Source organism: Carlito syrichta, unplaced genomic scaffold (assembly GCF_000164805.1).
Source record: "Carlito syrichta isolate Samal-C Ts95f unplaced genomic scaffold, Tarsius_syrichta-2.0.1 Scaffold287280, whole genome shotgun sequence".
Lineage (NCBI taxonomy): Eukaryota > Metazoa > Chordata > Mammalia > Primates > Tarsiidae > Carlito > Carlito syrichta.
The window spans coordinates 1-16,827 of record NW_007231376.1 but is presented as its reverse complement, the minus strand read 5'-3'; the positions used below and the strand labels follow the sequence as shown (position 1 = coordinate 16,827).

The window sequence follows — 16,827 nt, the reverse complement described above, 5'->3', positions numbered from 1 at the left end:
CCATAAAAACAGTACTAGAGTGGAATTTATGTCTCTACAAACAAACATCAAAAAAATAGAAAAAGGACAAGTTGAAAGCCTAACAAATGACGTAAGAGAGCTGGAAAGACAAGGCCACAAAACCCTTAACTTCAGCAGAAGAATCCAGGTCACCAAAGTAAAAGCTCAAATACAGGACAGAGAAGACAAAAATATCATAGAAAAAAATCAGCAAAACAAAAAGCTGGTTCTTTGAAAGAATAAACAAGATTGATGAACCTTTAGCCAGAATGACCAAGAAAAAGAGAGAAAAAACCCAAAAAAATACAATCAAAAATGCAAAAGATAAAGTCACAACTGACCTCGAAGAAATATGAAAGATTATCAGCAATTACTGTGTACACCTATATGGAAACAAACAGAAACCTAAATGAAATGGAGGACTTACTTGTATCACACAACCTCCCCAGGTTGAAACAGGAAGAAATTGAGACCCTAAATAGACCAATTACAACCCAGGAAATCAACTATGTCATAAGAAAACTACCTACCAAAAAAAAAAAGTCCTGGACCAGATGGCTTTCCAGCAGAATTCGACAAGACATGTAAGGAGGAGCTGATACCAATCCTTTTGAAAGTATTCCAGGCAATTGAGAAAGACAAAATTCTCCCTAAATCATTTTCAAAGTTAACATTACACTGATAACCAAACTGGGTAAAGATCCAACAACAAAAAAAGAGAACTACAGGTTAGTATCCCTAATGAACATAGAAGCAAAAATTTTCAACAAGATTCTAACAAATAGGATCCAGTAATACATCTCAAAAATTATTCCTGATGAAAAAGTAGTCTTCATACCTGGGACAGAGGTCTGGTTCAACACTCATAAGACCATAAATGTACTTAAATACATCAGCAGATGTGAAAACAAGAGCCACATGATTATATCATTAGACATGACAAAAAGCTTTCGATACAATCCAGCATTCCTTCTTCATAAAAACTTTCAAACACCTAGACATAGAAGGAACATACCTCAAAATAGTAAGTGTCATCTATGATAAACCCACAGTCAGTGTATTACTAAATGGATGGAAACTGGAAGCATTTCCCCTGAAAACTGGAATAAGACAAGGCTTCCCACTCTTACACCTTCTGTTTAACACTGTATTGGAAGTCCTAGCTAGAGCAATTAGACAAGAGAAGGAAATCAGGGGTATCCAAACAGGAAAATAGGAAGTTAAGGTATCCCTCTTTGCTGACGATATGATCCTATACCTTGAAAATCCAAGAAAATTTGTCAAAAACCTCCTTGCACTGATTAAGGACTTTAGCAATTCTCAGGGTACCAAATAAATGTGCAAAAGACAGTCATATTCTTATACACCAACAACAAACAGACAGAGAACTAAATAAAAAGCATAATCCCATTGACAGTAGCCACACACACACAAAAAGAAATACCTCAGCATCTTCCTAAACAGAAAAGTGAAAGACCTTTACAATGAAAACTGCAAAACACTGCTCAAAGAAATCCAAAAAGACACAAGCAAATGAAAAAAAAATCCCATGCTCATGAATAGAAAGAATCAACATTGTCAAGACATCCATCCTACCAAAGGCAATCTACAGATCCAACACAACACCCATTAAATTACCAACATTATTCTTTTCAGACGTGGAAATGACAATCAAGAAATTCACATGGAAACATAAACAAGCACGAATAGCCAAAACAATCCTTAGCAAAGAATCAAAGCAGGAGGTATCACACTTCCAGACTTTAAACTTTACTATAAGGCTGTAATAATCAAAATAGCCTGGTATTGGTGCAAGAACAAGCACATGAACCAAATGGAACTGGATAGAGATTCCAGAAGCAAAACTTCAACTTCTCAACTAACTCCTCCTCAACAAAGCGTCTACCAACAATCACTGGGGAGAAGATAACTTAGTCAATAAATGGAGCTGGAAAAACAGGCTGACCATATGCAAAAGAACAAAACAGGACCCCTACCTGTCACCATACATAAAAATCAACTCGAAATGGATCAAAAACCTAAATGTAAAACTGAAAACATGGGAGACACCCTTACAGAAATCAGAGTAGGCAACCAATTCCTGATCAAAACCCCAGATGCCCATGCCATAAGAGATAAGATAGACAATAGGAACCTCATTAAACTAAAACCTTCTGCAAAGCAAAATAAACCATCAAGAGAGTAGGGAGACAGTCCATAGAATGACAAAAAATACTTGCCAACTGTATATCTGACAAAGGCCTAACATCCAGATCTACGAGGAACTCAAACATGCCAAAAGGAAAAATACAAACAGCCCTATTAAAAAGTGGGCAAAAGACATGAATAGACACCTCCCAAAAGAAGATATACAGGCAGCCAACAGACACATGATAAAGTGCTCAGTCTCACTAATCATCAGAGAAATGCAAATCCAAACCACATTGAGATACCACCTAACCCCAGTAAGAATGGCCATCATTAATAAAAACAAAAAACAGCAGATGCTGGTGAGGATGTGGAGAACAGGAAAAGCATTTCTAAAAAAAACTAGAAATGGACCTCCCATATGACCCATCAATCCGCCTGCTGGGAATATACCCAGAGGAATTCAAATCATTCTACAAAAAAGAATCCTACACATGTGTTTATTGAAGCACTATTCATAAGAGCAAAATATGGAACCAACCATGCTGCCCATCAAAACAGAACTGGATTTTTTTTAAAAAGAACATATACACGATGGAATATTTACTCAGCCATAAAGAAGGACAATCATATGGACTTCACAGCAACTTGGATGGATTTAGAATCAATAATACTCAGTGATCTATCAAAGAAGCAAAGAACAGAGTATCTTATGTTGTCACTCATAAGCAAACCCTGAATATTCACCATAATACTATAAGACAGGGATTGGCAGTAGTGGGATACTGCCAGAGTGGGGGTTGGAACACAACATCAATTAGGGTACCTGATCTCAAACAAGACAAAGTGGGGACCAAAGAGAGGCCCAAACTTTACCTGTACAATGTACACTTGTATACCTAATCCTGAATTGTACCCCACATCTTTAAAATAAAGTATTTTTTCTTAATTACCAAAGAAGAACAGACGAACATCATGTGTTACCCTGAGGATGACACAAATTCATATATATAGTATTCAACCTGGAAGTTCACACCTGGAACCTTAGCATGAGAAAATGTCTGACAAATCCAAATTGAGGAACATCTATAAAGCCACTGACTTGTGTTTTTTAAAATCTCTTGGAAATACTTCATTAAGAAACCAACACTCTGCATCACTGAATTTACAAATTAGGGCAATCTTATTAGTATATATGCTGAACATGAGAAGACTTTTAAGTACTTGTCAAATCTCTTTAGAGATTATAAACTCATGCTCATACTAAAAAAAACTCCTATTTTTATACTGAATTTTTTTTTAAATCTTCACTTTGATATGTAACTTGTTTACACATCAGATACTCTGCTGGAAAGATTCTCTGTCATAATGTTGTGGCTATGAAAATGCCTTTACCATGAAGATACAACTCACATGGAAGGAAACAAAACTGATGCAAGGAATGTGGTCAAATCTTCACCCAAGAGGTCATTTAAAAAATATAAATTAGTAAATTCAAACATGAACTGAGAAAGTCTTCTTTGGTGTCATATTAATTATATTTATAGAATTAATACTGCAAATACTATGTATGAACGTATTATATGATAAAGTAGAGCTAACAAGTATAAAATTTTGGAGGGTTTTTCTATAAAATGGTTAGGGAAAACTGGGATGGACATGAAGTCAAGAGATTTTTTTTGTTTTCTACTGAGAAATCCAGATGGTGATATCTTGTATTTTGCTAGTACACTGATGGAAAAAATGAAGGAAGAAACTGATGAATAATACAGAACATAAAGTAGAGGGGATTATTTAAAATCAATGTCCTTGAATCTGAGGAAAAATGGAATTCAATACATAAGTAGAGGTGCTAGCCTTTGATGAGATCAGAGACAATTCATATATTATAGCACAGGTAAGGTAGTACATGAACATAGATGCAATAAGTTATAGATTGGTGGTCGGAGTGGCAGGATTTTCTCTTCTGCTTGTGTCTATTTTCTCAGCAAAATAAGAAGCACACCTTCTGCTGACAGTGAGAAAGATCAGGGAGGTGCTTGAGATAAAGGAGAAATAAGAAAGTATGAATTAGCAATCTCAGAAAATGAGGAATATGAAATGCCTAAAGAAATGTATAACTTTCAAACAATGTCAAAGGCCACCATACTTAAGAAAATGGTCATTTACTTAAGGTGAGATCATTCAGCATGACTGTGCATTTTTCTCTAGCCACATTAAGCTCCTGGATGTAGATCAGGGTAGCCAAAGTTTTAATCAAGATTGGGGTTCTGCCAGACAATGGGGAGAGAAAGAGATAAGAATGTTAACAATAGATACAAAGGAGTAATTGTAGTGATAGCCCATAAATCAAAGCTGAATAGTTAAGGACATCAAGACAAGAAAGAAGTTGAATTTTTTTTTAATTGCCATCAGTAACTTGGAAATTCAGGTGGGGTCCAAGATGTGGTAGAACTGGTGTTCTAAAAGGATGCTAAAGGGTGGTGGTCAGATTTATAAATTAAGACTTCCAAAATAGTACCACTATTGCTAAAACAAGGATAAGGAAATGACCGTTGAAGACAAAATTGTCAAGGAACCGAGAGACAGGGTTATGTGGATGTTGAAATCACCAAGAATGATTAACTGAAGTTGTAGTGGGAAGAAAGACTATAGGCCAGATGCTAAGTCATCAGTGCTTAAGGATTTGGGACAGGACAATGGCAAAAGATAATAACAAAGAGTGAAAAGTAGTATAAGGTTGGATACAGTAGTAGGTACCTGTAGTCTCAGCTACTAGGGAGACTGAGGTGAGAAAACTGAGTTTAAGCCTGGCCTTGGCAAAACAGCAAGACACCCTTTCCACTCCAAAAAAGTAGCATGATCTCATGACATGTGTTGCAAAAGAACTCAGATTTTAAAAGAGAGGGGATAAATAATAGTTTGAAAAGTGGCTATGAAGATCATGAAAACCCTGAGCACCTCCTGGCCCTATAGGTTGTAGGATGTGGGAGAAAGAGAACAGCTCTGATTTGGCAGTGCTGCCCAGGTAGCCATCCCCTCACGGAAAATCAGATTTTAATTAGAGTAAAATTGTAAAGTGAACATTCCCTTTTACTCCCTGAGATAACTCTTCCCGTGCATGCTTCCCTCCTCTCAAAACTCAATTATCCCCTCAGACTTTTTCACTCTCAGCAGATGATTTCTCAGCAGATCTTACTTCTCTAAGAAAACAGACGTGATCAGAAGAGAACTTCCTCATTTTCTGAGCTGGAGTAACAAACATGGTGGAGGAATAGAAATAGGGTGGGAAGACACTGCAGTTCACTGAGCACAGTGAAAGGGTGTGGGGAAGGTTTGGCAAATTGATCAGACCGTATGTGCAAAGACTTCCAGAATTAAAGGTCTACAACAAGGATGTTCTGGAAGCTTGCTGTTCTCTTGGTGACAGAGGATGCCAGGCTTGATAAGACTTGTCTTGATGTTATCCGAGGGGAAGGGGAACAATGATTCTAATATATCTGAGTATCTTAGGCCATTGTAGAGTAGAAGTGGGTAGCGTTGAGTTTATGTGACTGGAGGATGAATCAGTGGAGGTCTTCCCAGGAGCTTTATGGGCTTTTATTTAATCCTTCTTCTCTGGGTGGGGTTCAGACAAATTGTGAATCATGGAGTTAGGGAGAGAATAGTGAACATTTGCTCCTCACAATAGTATTATAAATTATCTTTAACAGTAAGTCATGAGAGTCACCAGTTCTACCAGGAATTAAAACCATTTAAATTAAGTAATAATTAAGTTGAGATGTTTTGATACAAAAAGATAGACAGTGGTCATTGGAACAGAACAGGAAAATTATAATTTTACATACTTTAAAGGAAATATAAAACAATATACAGAGTAAGGATTATTTAATAGGCCACATTTAGATAAATCGACTTAACCAAAATTTAAAATTTAGAAAAAAAAAACTGGTGCAAAATATATCAAGTAACATAACAGATATAAAGAAGCATTAAATGTGCAAAGTTAAAAGATTAAACTCAGAAATAAGATGGTTATGTATCATGTATCTGAAAAAGAAGACTAATTTTTATACTGCAAACAACATAAAAGAGATTAAAAAATGAAGAATCATATATTTTGTTATATGCAATTTTAAACTTCAGTATATTGATATGGCAAAAATTGTATAATAAAGTAAATCATTTGACAGAGAGTTCATCTTAAAAGAAAATATATATAATTTTGTATGCTGTTTATTTTTTAATTGTTATCTTAATTATATCTTCATTCTAATTAAGCAACCCCATTTCTAAATTATTAATCCAGAACAAAACCCAAATTTTCCAGTATGAATTACAGAATGAACAAAATGTAAAACAATAGCTATTATCAAATAACTGAAATAAAGTAAAATAAAATGCAATATTTTTTCACTTACTAAATTATCAAAATATAATTGATAGTGTGCCCGTATGCCTTACTGGTATCCTTAAAAAGTGAAACTATTTGTTTTGAAAGTAGTTTTCAATAATAATAAAACTTACATGTTATTTAAGCCAGTGAATCAATTTCTGGAATTTCATTTTTAAAAATATATAAAATAATAAAAAGCCTATGTGTAAAAAAATATTGTCCCTCTAAAATATTCATCACTCCATGATTTATGATTTAAAAATATAACCTAAAAACACGTGAATGGGTCAGTGGGATAACACATAGCCATTAACAATCAATTTTATGAAGAATATGTAGTAGAATGAAAAAGACTTGTAATACAAAATGGAAAAGTTATAGCATGTTATCTGACTGCAAGGATATAAATATATACAAATGGCTCAAAGATAGTATGCAAAAGCATGGCTAAATTTCAGTGACAAGATTATGGATGTATTTCTCCTGTTTCCAAATTTTCTACAAGTTTAATAGTTTCAATAACATCATGCATCTTCCCACAACATTAACATTAGAAATTTTGGCCTAGACTGGGTGCAGTGGTCCGTGCCTGTAATCCCAGCTCCTTGAGAGGCCGAAGCAAGATGACTGTGTGAGCCCAGGAGCTCGAGACCAGCCTAGGCAAACGTAGTGAGACCTCCTCACTACAGGAAAAAAAAGTCAAAAAATTAGCCCAGTGTGGTGGCACATGCCTGTAGTTCCAGCTGCTCCAGAGGCTAAGTCAGAAGGATTGCCTGAGTCTACAAAGGTCAGGGCTGTGGTGAGCTGTGATTATGCCACTGCACTCCAGTCTAGGGTACAGAGTAAGACCCTGACTCAAGAAAGAAGAAAGAAAGGAAAAAACAAAGGAGGGAGGGAAGGAAGAAGAGAAAGTGGGAAGAAAAGAAAAGGAAAAGAAAAGGAAATATTGGCCTGAGTGGGCTGAAAACATTACATATTTCTTCTCTGAATTTCATAGTATTTCTAAATTTTTAAAAATATTATAGACAACATCAAAGACAACTGGCATATATTCCCTACTTATATCAGAGCACTGGGATGTTGCTTATGAAAAAATTTCAAAGGCACCATGTCTCCAGCTACATTCATACGTCTTGTAATGATTATTAGACCTGTAAATGAAGAAAACCTCTTAAGATTGATCAGGAATTCTAAAATTGATACTTGAAAAGTTTGCTTCCTAGTGAAACCTTATTATCTGCAAAAAAAGAAAGCTATCACCTACCACAGTTATACAAGTCTTATCTCAAATACAAGTGGGAGACCCAAAAAATTAGGAATTATCTTTTGGAGGGAGGGTCCCTTGTAATACATACTGCCCTACTAGGTAAGTGTTGTAGGATCCCATCAGCATCAGTGTACTAGCTAGTATTGTTGTGAGAGGCTGCGTTTGGCTTCTGTGAATTTTTTTTTGGAGATTTTTTTTTCAATGCATCTGCTTATTTCATGATGAGTGATTTACAAGTGCACTTGCCCATACAGCGATGAAAAAAGTACTCAAAGGGAAATGTTTTGCCTGTGTGGAAGAGGCGAAACAAAAAACGGTAGAAGCACTAAAAAGCATCAAAATTGATGAGTTCAAAAACTGTTCTGAGCAGCAGAAAAAGCATCTCAATGGGTGTATTGCATCAGATGAAGAGTACTTTGAAGGCGACTGAAGTAATATGTAGGAATGAATATACAATTTTTTATAAATAAATTCTGGATCTTGGGGGTTCTAGTGGTTGATAATATAAAAGACATGCCATGTTTATTTCACGATAGTCCTCAAAATACCGCTCTTTAACAGTATACTATCACTTTATCGAAGTTTAAAGGTTATATGAAAGAACACTGTTTCATACCTTTGATTATCTTGTTCAACATGCAGCTGCATAAACCATAGGAATTCTTGCTGAAATGTCCTCTAGCATTTCTTATGCAGATAGCAGAATATAAATGCTTTGTGATGGATGCATAAACACACACCATGGTTTCATGACAGAGAGTGCCAGAGAGTCAATCTGTAGAATCAGCTGGTGTGTGCTTCTCCAGTGGGAAGCAGGGAAAAGCTTCAACATAGAAACAACATAGAACCACATACTTATAAGAAACAGTTCAATGGGTATACAGCTGGAACATTCTATTTTCCATGGAGGCTGCAGTGTTTCATTCTTCACTTGGATGGAGTTTATTTATAAATCTCTTTGTCTCAGTGCTCCTAGATATAATGAAGCCAAGGAGTGGGTGTAATGCAGAGGAAATGTGTGTTTAAACTTCACAGGAGTTATTCCATTTTGTTGCAAAAAATAGTACAGCTTGGAGTAGCCCAAGCTCCAGGGGTCTGAAGGAGCATTGGAAAAGCTATCCACATTCTCACTGATTTCTTTAGAGCTTGGTCCCCTGCAGAATGCCCTCGATTTGCTCCGCCCACTAGAGACCTGCAAAGGCCTTGCTCAGTGAAGCTGTGTGCAGGAGACATCTCATCCAGTTCAGTGGCTGTTCTTCCTCTTCTCTTCAGTGGCTCACTTCTGCTTCCTTACATCTTCCGAGTATAGGGGAATCAGTAAATGGTTCAAATCATCTACTTCTCATTAAAGAGAGGCAAACTAAAAGGACCTAGAAAGAAACATAGTTTATGTCTGCATACTGGTTGAGGCCCTATGTTTGTATATGCCTGTTTATCAGAACGCTATCAAATTCTTTTTGGGAAGAGCACAAATTAGAAAACATTTAGATCCCGCGCTTTGGGAGGCCGAGGTGAGTGGATTGCCTGAGCCCGCAGGTTTGAGACCCTCCTGGGCAACTTGGCGAGCCCTCATCTCTGCAATAAATCAAAAAATTAGCCGGGCATGGTAGCGTGTGCCTGTAGTTCCAGCTACTCGGAAGGCTGAGGTGGAAGGATCGCCAGAGCCCAGCAGGTCAAGGCTGCGGTGGCCGGGAGCGTGTCACTGCACTCCAGTCTGGGTGAGGGAGGGAGACTCCAACTCAAAAAAAAAAAAGAAAACATTTAGACATGTTTGTTAAACACGTTGCTTGTTCTTTTCGGCCATTCTAATGTTAAGGGTGTGGTCATTTATTTGCATTATTATAACACTAGCTTTGTGATTTAGGCTACATTCACAGTAGGCAATTAAAGCAGGTCAATTTCCAAACAGAATCAGGATGCAATAATGATTCAACTACTGACAAGTCATCACCTTGGTTGCTGAGGGGTTGCTCAGATGTTGCAGAATGATTGCTTCTTGGAGACATGGATGAATTTCAGCTCCAGTATGTCTCTTCCAACCTTGGAGATGAGATTAAGATTGCTACAAAATAGACATCCATACAAAGTCATCATAAAGTGTATTAAAAAGTAGATCAGAGGGCATCCCCCTCCAGTCTCCTCCCACTGTGGGAGCTTTTCTGTCCTCTTATTAAAATAAAAATAGAAAATAAAAAGTAGAACAAAGAATACTAGAGGCTGGGAATGGTAGGAAGAAGGGAGGAATAGGTAATGATTTGTTAAAGGACACAGAATTACAGCTAGATAGGAAGAATAAGTCCTACTGTTCTATACCACTGTGGGCTGACTATAGGGAACAATAATATAAAGTTTCAAATCATTAAAGATATTGAATGTTTCCAACACAAAAAAAGATCAATGTTTGAAATTAATATGCTAATTACCTTGATCTGATCATTATGCATTATATGTATCAAAGCATCACTATGTACCCTATAAATACATACACTTATGTGTCAATTTTTAAAAATTAAATAATTAAAAAAGGACACACCAGCATATAGTACGATGAAAAATTCATTTAAGAAAAAATTTCAAGTAAGATTTAGAAAATTATATTTTTCATCCTCATTCCCAAACCTGCTTGTCTTCCTTTCTTCTTCTTGTTTTTATTTCTGTAATGGCTCCACCACCCTCCAAGTTATAGAAGTCCCATACTGGGTACCAATACCACAACCCTTTCTTCCACGTCCGCCCCTTTGTCCACATATCCAGTCATCACCTATACACTTGTCTTCTCAAGGGCTCTGTGATTTCCTCCCTCACTGTCATGTGTCCCCTCTAACCCCTCACATATGCTACTCCGTCTTTTTTTTTTTTTTTTTAATTGGAGTCTCACTCTGTCACCCAGACTGCAGTGGCAGCCTCGACCTGCTGGGCTCCGGCGATCCTTCCGCCTCAGCCTTCCCAGTAGCCAGAATTACAGGCGCGCGATACCACACCCGGTTGATTTTTTATTTATTGTAGAGATGAGGTCTCGCTGCCCAGGCGGGTCTCGAACCCACGGGCTCCGGCAATCCACTCACCTCAGCCTCCCAAAGGCGCAGGATTACAGGCTGAGCCACCGAGCCCGGCTCGCTCCTCCGTCTTTACACCTTTACTTCAGTCTACCTCTATCCCTACTGCTGAGTCATCTTCCCAAGGCAATTCACTAGCATATTCAAATAATATCTGATAACTCCACAACACATACTTCTTACATGACATTCAGAGCCCGCCATAATGATACACCCAGACTCCTCGGTGTCTTTTTCCATTTCTCCCTTCCGTGTACTTTTTGCTTGAACAAAAGGGCTGTCCTGTTTCCGTGTTTTTGCTCAAACTTGAATTGTTCCTCAGTTTCTTCTCCCTCCGTCCCTTCAGCATCATATTTCCAAGGAACTTTCCCTAAGCCACTATTCCTAAACATTTTGGCACCACATTTTAGAGCACTCACCCTTTCATACATATCTCAGCCTGATAAAACTACGATTTGGGGCACCCAAAAGTATCTAACCCGGTGTCTGCAACACAGCAGACACTCAAATGTGTGCTAACTGCCCGATGCTCTCTTCCCTTTCTTTTTCAGCGGCACCGCCCCCCTATGGTCACGAGATGGAACGCCATGCAGACTTGCCTCCTCCATACTCCCCTACCCCACAGCCTTCAGCCCTGCGGTCTCCACCCCCTCCTTATCCTGGAAACCCAGGGAAACAATTCTCCCAGAGCAGAACGTGTGCCAACTAGTGATCCTGCCCGGAATAAAATGTCTCTCCTCAGACACAGGCAGGGAAGGACTGGTCTAAGAAATATATTTTGGGTCAGATAATATTTCAGGTGGGATGTCCCTGCTAAAGAGATACAGGCTTCCTACCCCGCTCAATACTGACCCCATCTGGAGAATTATTTTTGGTTTCGTGGGACCACGTTTTAAGAGATCTACTGGTCCATTTAAGCACACTCAGAGAAGATTAATAAGACTGTGAAAATATCTGATGATGATGTTTAAGAACAAGATGATGAAAATTTCATTATGGTTCCAGACAAGAGAAGACTTCAGCAGGATGGGAGAATGCCTTGGCCTACATAGGGGAGCACCTTTATTCTACGTAGCTTTCAAAGGCAGAACTAGAATTGTTCATTCTTTCATCCATCAATAAATGTACATCGAGTGGCTGAGAGCTTACTATGTGCCATGCACTGCTCGAGGCACTGAATGGGTTTCAGGAAGGGAACTTTGGTTTTAGTATAAGAAAAAGCAATTGGAGCTTTCTAATTGGCTAGATTGTTTTATGAAGCATCCTGTTACGAAGACTTCAAATGCCACACGGGTGACTATCTGGTAGAGACACGCTCTAAAGGTCATATCTAATTCAAATGGTAGATTGGTCCATCAGGCCCCAGAAGTTCTGCTCATGTTTTAGGTAGGTGTCAGGTGAAGTTCTATAGGTCCAGGAATGAAAACAGCAGAAAGAGTTTAATCCTATTTATTTAATTACAGTTAAAACAGGATCAAAGGAACTCAACAGCTGCTTAAAGCCAAGATATTAGCTACTGCCACCTAAAAATTATCTGGCTTTATAGTGCATCAGGAGAAAGGTTATTCCAACTGTGAGGGGAAATTTTTATCAAGTTCCACAGGCAGCAAATACTTAACTTCAGAGTAAAAGATGAGAAGCCAAATATTCCCTCAAGATTTTAGGTCAGGGAACACAGTTAAGAACTTGACCCTGAAGATATACAGCAGGCTTACAAAAAGAACAGAGGAAAATGAAGTTTGGATACCTCTTCTGGAATTCTTACACAAATTTTTGTTTATCTTTTGTAGAATTTTGAAAATCTATTTTCTTGAAAAAGTTACACAGTTAACGTAAGCAGCCAAGATATTGGCATCAAGTTGTTGCCTTTTACCAAAATACAAATTTTATGACATGCCTACCTTTAGATGTAAAAATCATTTTTAAAATAATTCTTATGTGCCATATTTTGCTGCAAGTGACCTTAACATTTATATCTTTATGTGAGCTTTCTTTCAGGTATTAAAAAATTGTGTTTTGAACATTGGAAATAATCACATTTTTGTGTCATTTTATAATTAAATCTAAAATATTTAATGTAATATTATCATCATAATTCAATAAAATCCCAGATTTATGCCTGAAATTTTACTGAATAAAAAAATAATAAGGTCTCACAGTATAAATTATAGTACTTGTAGTTAAGATATTTCCTATGTAGTTAATATAAGTAGCAAATTTTACTTTCAAATGCCTACACTAAAAATACATTGATCTGACTGAAATATAGTCTAACTGCTATGCTGTTATTACATATGAAAATGCAAAGCATTCAAGAGTTCCAGCCTATTCTAATGAGGGGCTCCTTGACTTATATGAAGTTTTTAGCACAATTTTAATAGTACATAGATTTTAATTTATTTCTCTTCTGCATGTAATCAGACCCAATTACACTGCAGCTATGATTCTCAAAGTGCCAGAGTCTCTGTGATTTTGAGAATGGCGGGTACAAAGATTTCATATATTCCTTCAAAAAAATAGAGAGGAAAGACAAGCAGAAATAGAATTTTTCTTATCTTTACCATCAATAAACATTTACTGCATACCTCCTACATTCTACAAATATTCCCCACAGAGAAGTCATTTCAGTCTACACCATCTCTCTTCTTTGAGTTGTTTATGGCCTTTCTTAAGGCATATCACAGACCCATAGGCTGACAACAGATGAGTATTTTTACTATTTGTATTTAGTGTCATAATAGTATAAATGTGCACATTGCCAATACAGCCTGAATGTTTTCATAGATGATGCTTCTTGAGGGGAAATAGTATATGATGTGACAGTTTTGAATTATGGTTATTTAAAAACTAATAGGCTGGGCGTAGTGGCTCAAACCTATAATCCCAGCACTTTGGGAAGCTGAGGTGAGAGGATTGCCTGAGCCCACAAGTTCGAGAACAGCCTGGGCAACTTGGTGAGACTTCACCTCTACAAAAAAAGAAAAATTAGCTGAGCGTGACCGTGCATGCTGGTAGTTCCAGCTACTTGGAAGGCTGAGGCAGAAGGATCACCGAAGCCCAGCAGGTCGACGCTGGGGTGGCCATGAGCATGCCACTGCACTCCAGCCTGGGTGATAGAGTGAGACTCCAACTCAAAAAAAAAGAAAAACTAACATATTTGCTGTGGCCAAAGTGTTTACATTAAGCAATAAAATGAAAGAACCCAGTATAACAAGGATTATGTTTTCATTGTATTGTGTTCATTTTTATTTTTTTTTACTAATTTAGCCTTGTTCATTTGTACAGGAAACACAGGACTAGAGCCAGACAAACTTTATTTTGAATCCTGCTTCCTACCTGTGTGATTTGAGGCAGGCCACTTCATTTCTCTGAGATTCAACTTTCTGATCTGCAAAATGTAAATAACATAATCAGCCTCATTGGGTTTTTAAAAAATTGGATGAATATATGCAAGACTCTAAGTATAGTTTCTGGCACATAGAAAATGTTCTATAAATATTAGCCAGAAATAAATTAACAAAAGGACAAATTATCCAGAACAACCTCAAGAACTGTACTATCCAATACAGTAGTCACCAGCTACATACAGCCATTTAATTTTAAATTAATTAAAATTAAATTAAATGAAAAATTCAGTCCTGCAGTCTCATTAACTCCATTTCAGGTGCTGCATAGTCTCATGGGGCTAGTAGCTAATTTCCTGGGGAGTCCAGCTCTAAAGAAATTGTATATGCAAAAATGCAATTGAGATAGTAGGAAGGGGCTGAGGTGAGTGGATTGCCTGAGCCCGCAGGTTCGAAACAATAAATCAAAAAATCAGCCGGGCGTGGTAGCGCATGCCTGTGATTCCGGCCACTGAGAAGGCTGAGGCGGAAGGATCGCCGGAGCCCAGCAGGTGGAGGCTGCGGTGGCTGGGAGCGGCCACTGCACTCCAATCTGGGCGACTGAGTGAGACTCCAACTCAAAAAAAAAGAGAGAGATAGTAGGAAGGCTTTGAAGAAGAAACAATTCCAATTAGCTCTTCTTGGAGAAACTTTGGACTTTGTCAGTCAATTGTGATGTCTTTCACTCACATGTGTGGGAAGGCCATGGCTAAGGAAGCAAGACTGGAACTTGTATGAGAAATCCATGAGCAATGAGGGGCTTACCTCCGCTCTTTCCAGTGCTGGGAGTGGAGAAGCTGCTGCAAGAGCTGAAGGGACAATTGTAGAAAAGAGAACTCCCCAGGACCTGGTAGTAGAGCTGGTGAGACAGCCACAGCCTGTTCTCAAAGTCTAACCTGTTCTGTAGCCACCTCCTTAGCTCCAGGGCTACTCTCATCTTCCTAAGATGCAGCACTGCTGTGTACCCTTCTGTTTTTCATGATCTTGCTTCCACTGCTAAGTGAAAGCAGCACTTGCCACCTGTCCACTCTCCTCCCAACTTGTCCTTGTTTAGCCAAGCCCATTTCATCAACTTTGGGTTGTCAGTGAGGTAGAGGCTGGCACACACCAGACTATATATTGAGCCCATCAAATAGTGGAGCTCTGAGTGCTATTTTTGTTTTATTTTTTTCACTTAATCAAAAAAAAATCTAATACCAGAATGCCAAAGTCACATGGTCACCTTGCTAATCACCACAGAGGCATCTAAGGACTATCAGATCCTCAGTCAGACCTGCTTGAAATGCCCAATTTTCATTTTCTGTTTACAGGCTCAAGCTGCATGGGATATGGCTGAATTTGTGTAAGTGCAACACTGTTTGGTGCAGCCACACTGTGGGCTATGGTTCCCTTGAGACAGTGCCAGGACCTCCAGAAAAGGAAAGTTATGTGATTAACTTTAAAATGACCCTCAGGTGATTCTGATTTCTACCCTACTCAACCCACATGGGCCTCATTTGCCCCTCCAATGCAAAGACCCAAGGCTTCCAAAAGAGAGAATTTGATTTCTCTCTCTCATGTCTATCATCTAGCTATGTTTTGAGCCAAATAACAGAATTTCCATAACCTCAGTTTCATCCAAAATATGTGAATAACACTAACCTTGCCAGGTTGTTGCAATGATTGTAAACAGTGTGTGTAGACATCTGTCACAAAGATCCTGTCTGGGTTGGTGACTCAGACAGACACAAATGTATAGACATATTCTCTTTCCTTTGTGCCCCATTCTCAAGGCTTATTGCTTCTTGTAATCTGGTGTATTCGTTATCCATTGCTGTGTAACAAACCTTAGTGGCTTGAAACAATGTTTATTATCTCAGTTTCTATGGAAATTTGAGCATAGCTTGGTATCCTGGCTCAGAGACTCCCACAGGCTGCAGTCATCTCAATGTGCAATCAAGGAAGGATCTGCTTCAACTCATGGTTGTTGACATGATTCAATTGCTTGAAGGCTTCTGGACCAGAGACCTCATTGGCTCACTGGCTGTTGGCCAAAGGCCACCCTCAATTCCTTGCCATATGGGTCTCACCACAAGGGAAACTCAAAATATGTCAGCTTGCTTCCCCGGAGCAAGCAAGCAAGAAGAGGCCCAGAGTGAAAGTGTCAGCAAAAGACAGCATACTAGCAAAACAGGAGTCACAGACTTTGGAAATTCAATCTTGGTAATAATATTCCATCACTTTGGCCATATTCTGTTCCCTAAAATCAGGGTACTACATTCATTCAATACAAGGGCATGGAAACCAAGAGGCCAAGAGCTTTAAGGGCCATCTTAGTAGCCTGTGTACTGTAGTGAGGATATTTTATCTCTTAAGTCTCCGTAAGTAAGTTATTGAGAATTTAAGCAATGTAAAAAAATAATACCTTCCTTCTAATGAGAATGTACAAACTCAACAGCTGGAAGAATCCCAGGATCATGCTGGGCTGTGATCAAGTTGCTTTTATTGAACCAAATGGAGCTGGCAACATTCAAGGACCACATTGGCTAGATAAATGCTACATTCCTGAGGAATATCGAAGAGACACAAGGTTTGTGT

General features: G+C 38.2%; 1 protein-coding gene across 1 annotated transcript in view; it reads left to right on the top strand.

Moving 5' to 3' along the window:
- Window positions 1-11,576, top strand: part of LOC103254656 (cysteine and tyrosine-rich protein 1) — a 120,289-nt gene extending 108,713 nt beyond the window's left edge. The window contains exon 4 of the mRNA XM_021709803.1: window positions 11,419-11,576. Coding sequence (XP_021565478.1) covers window positions 11,419-11,576 — 158 coding nt within the window. The remainder of the gene's footprint in view (window positions 1-11,418) is intronic.
- Window positions 11,577-16,827: the final 5,251 nt, after the last annotated feature.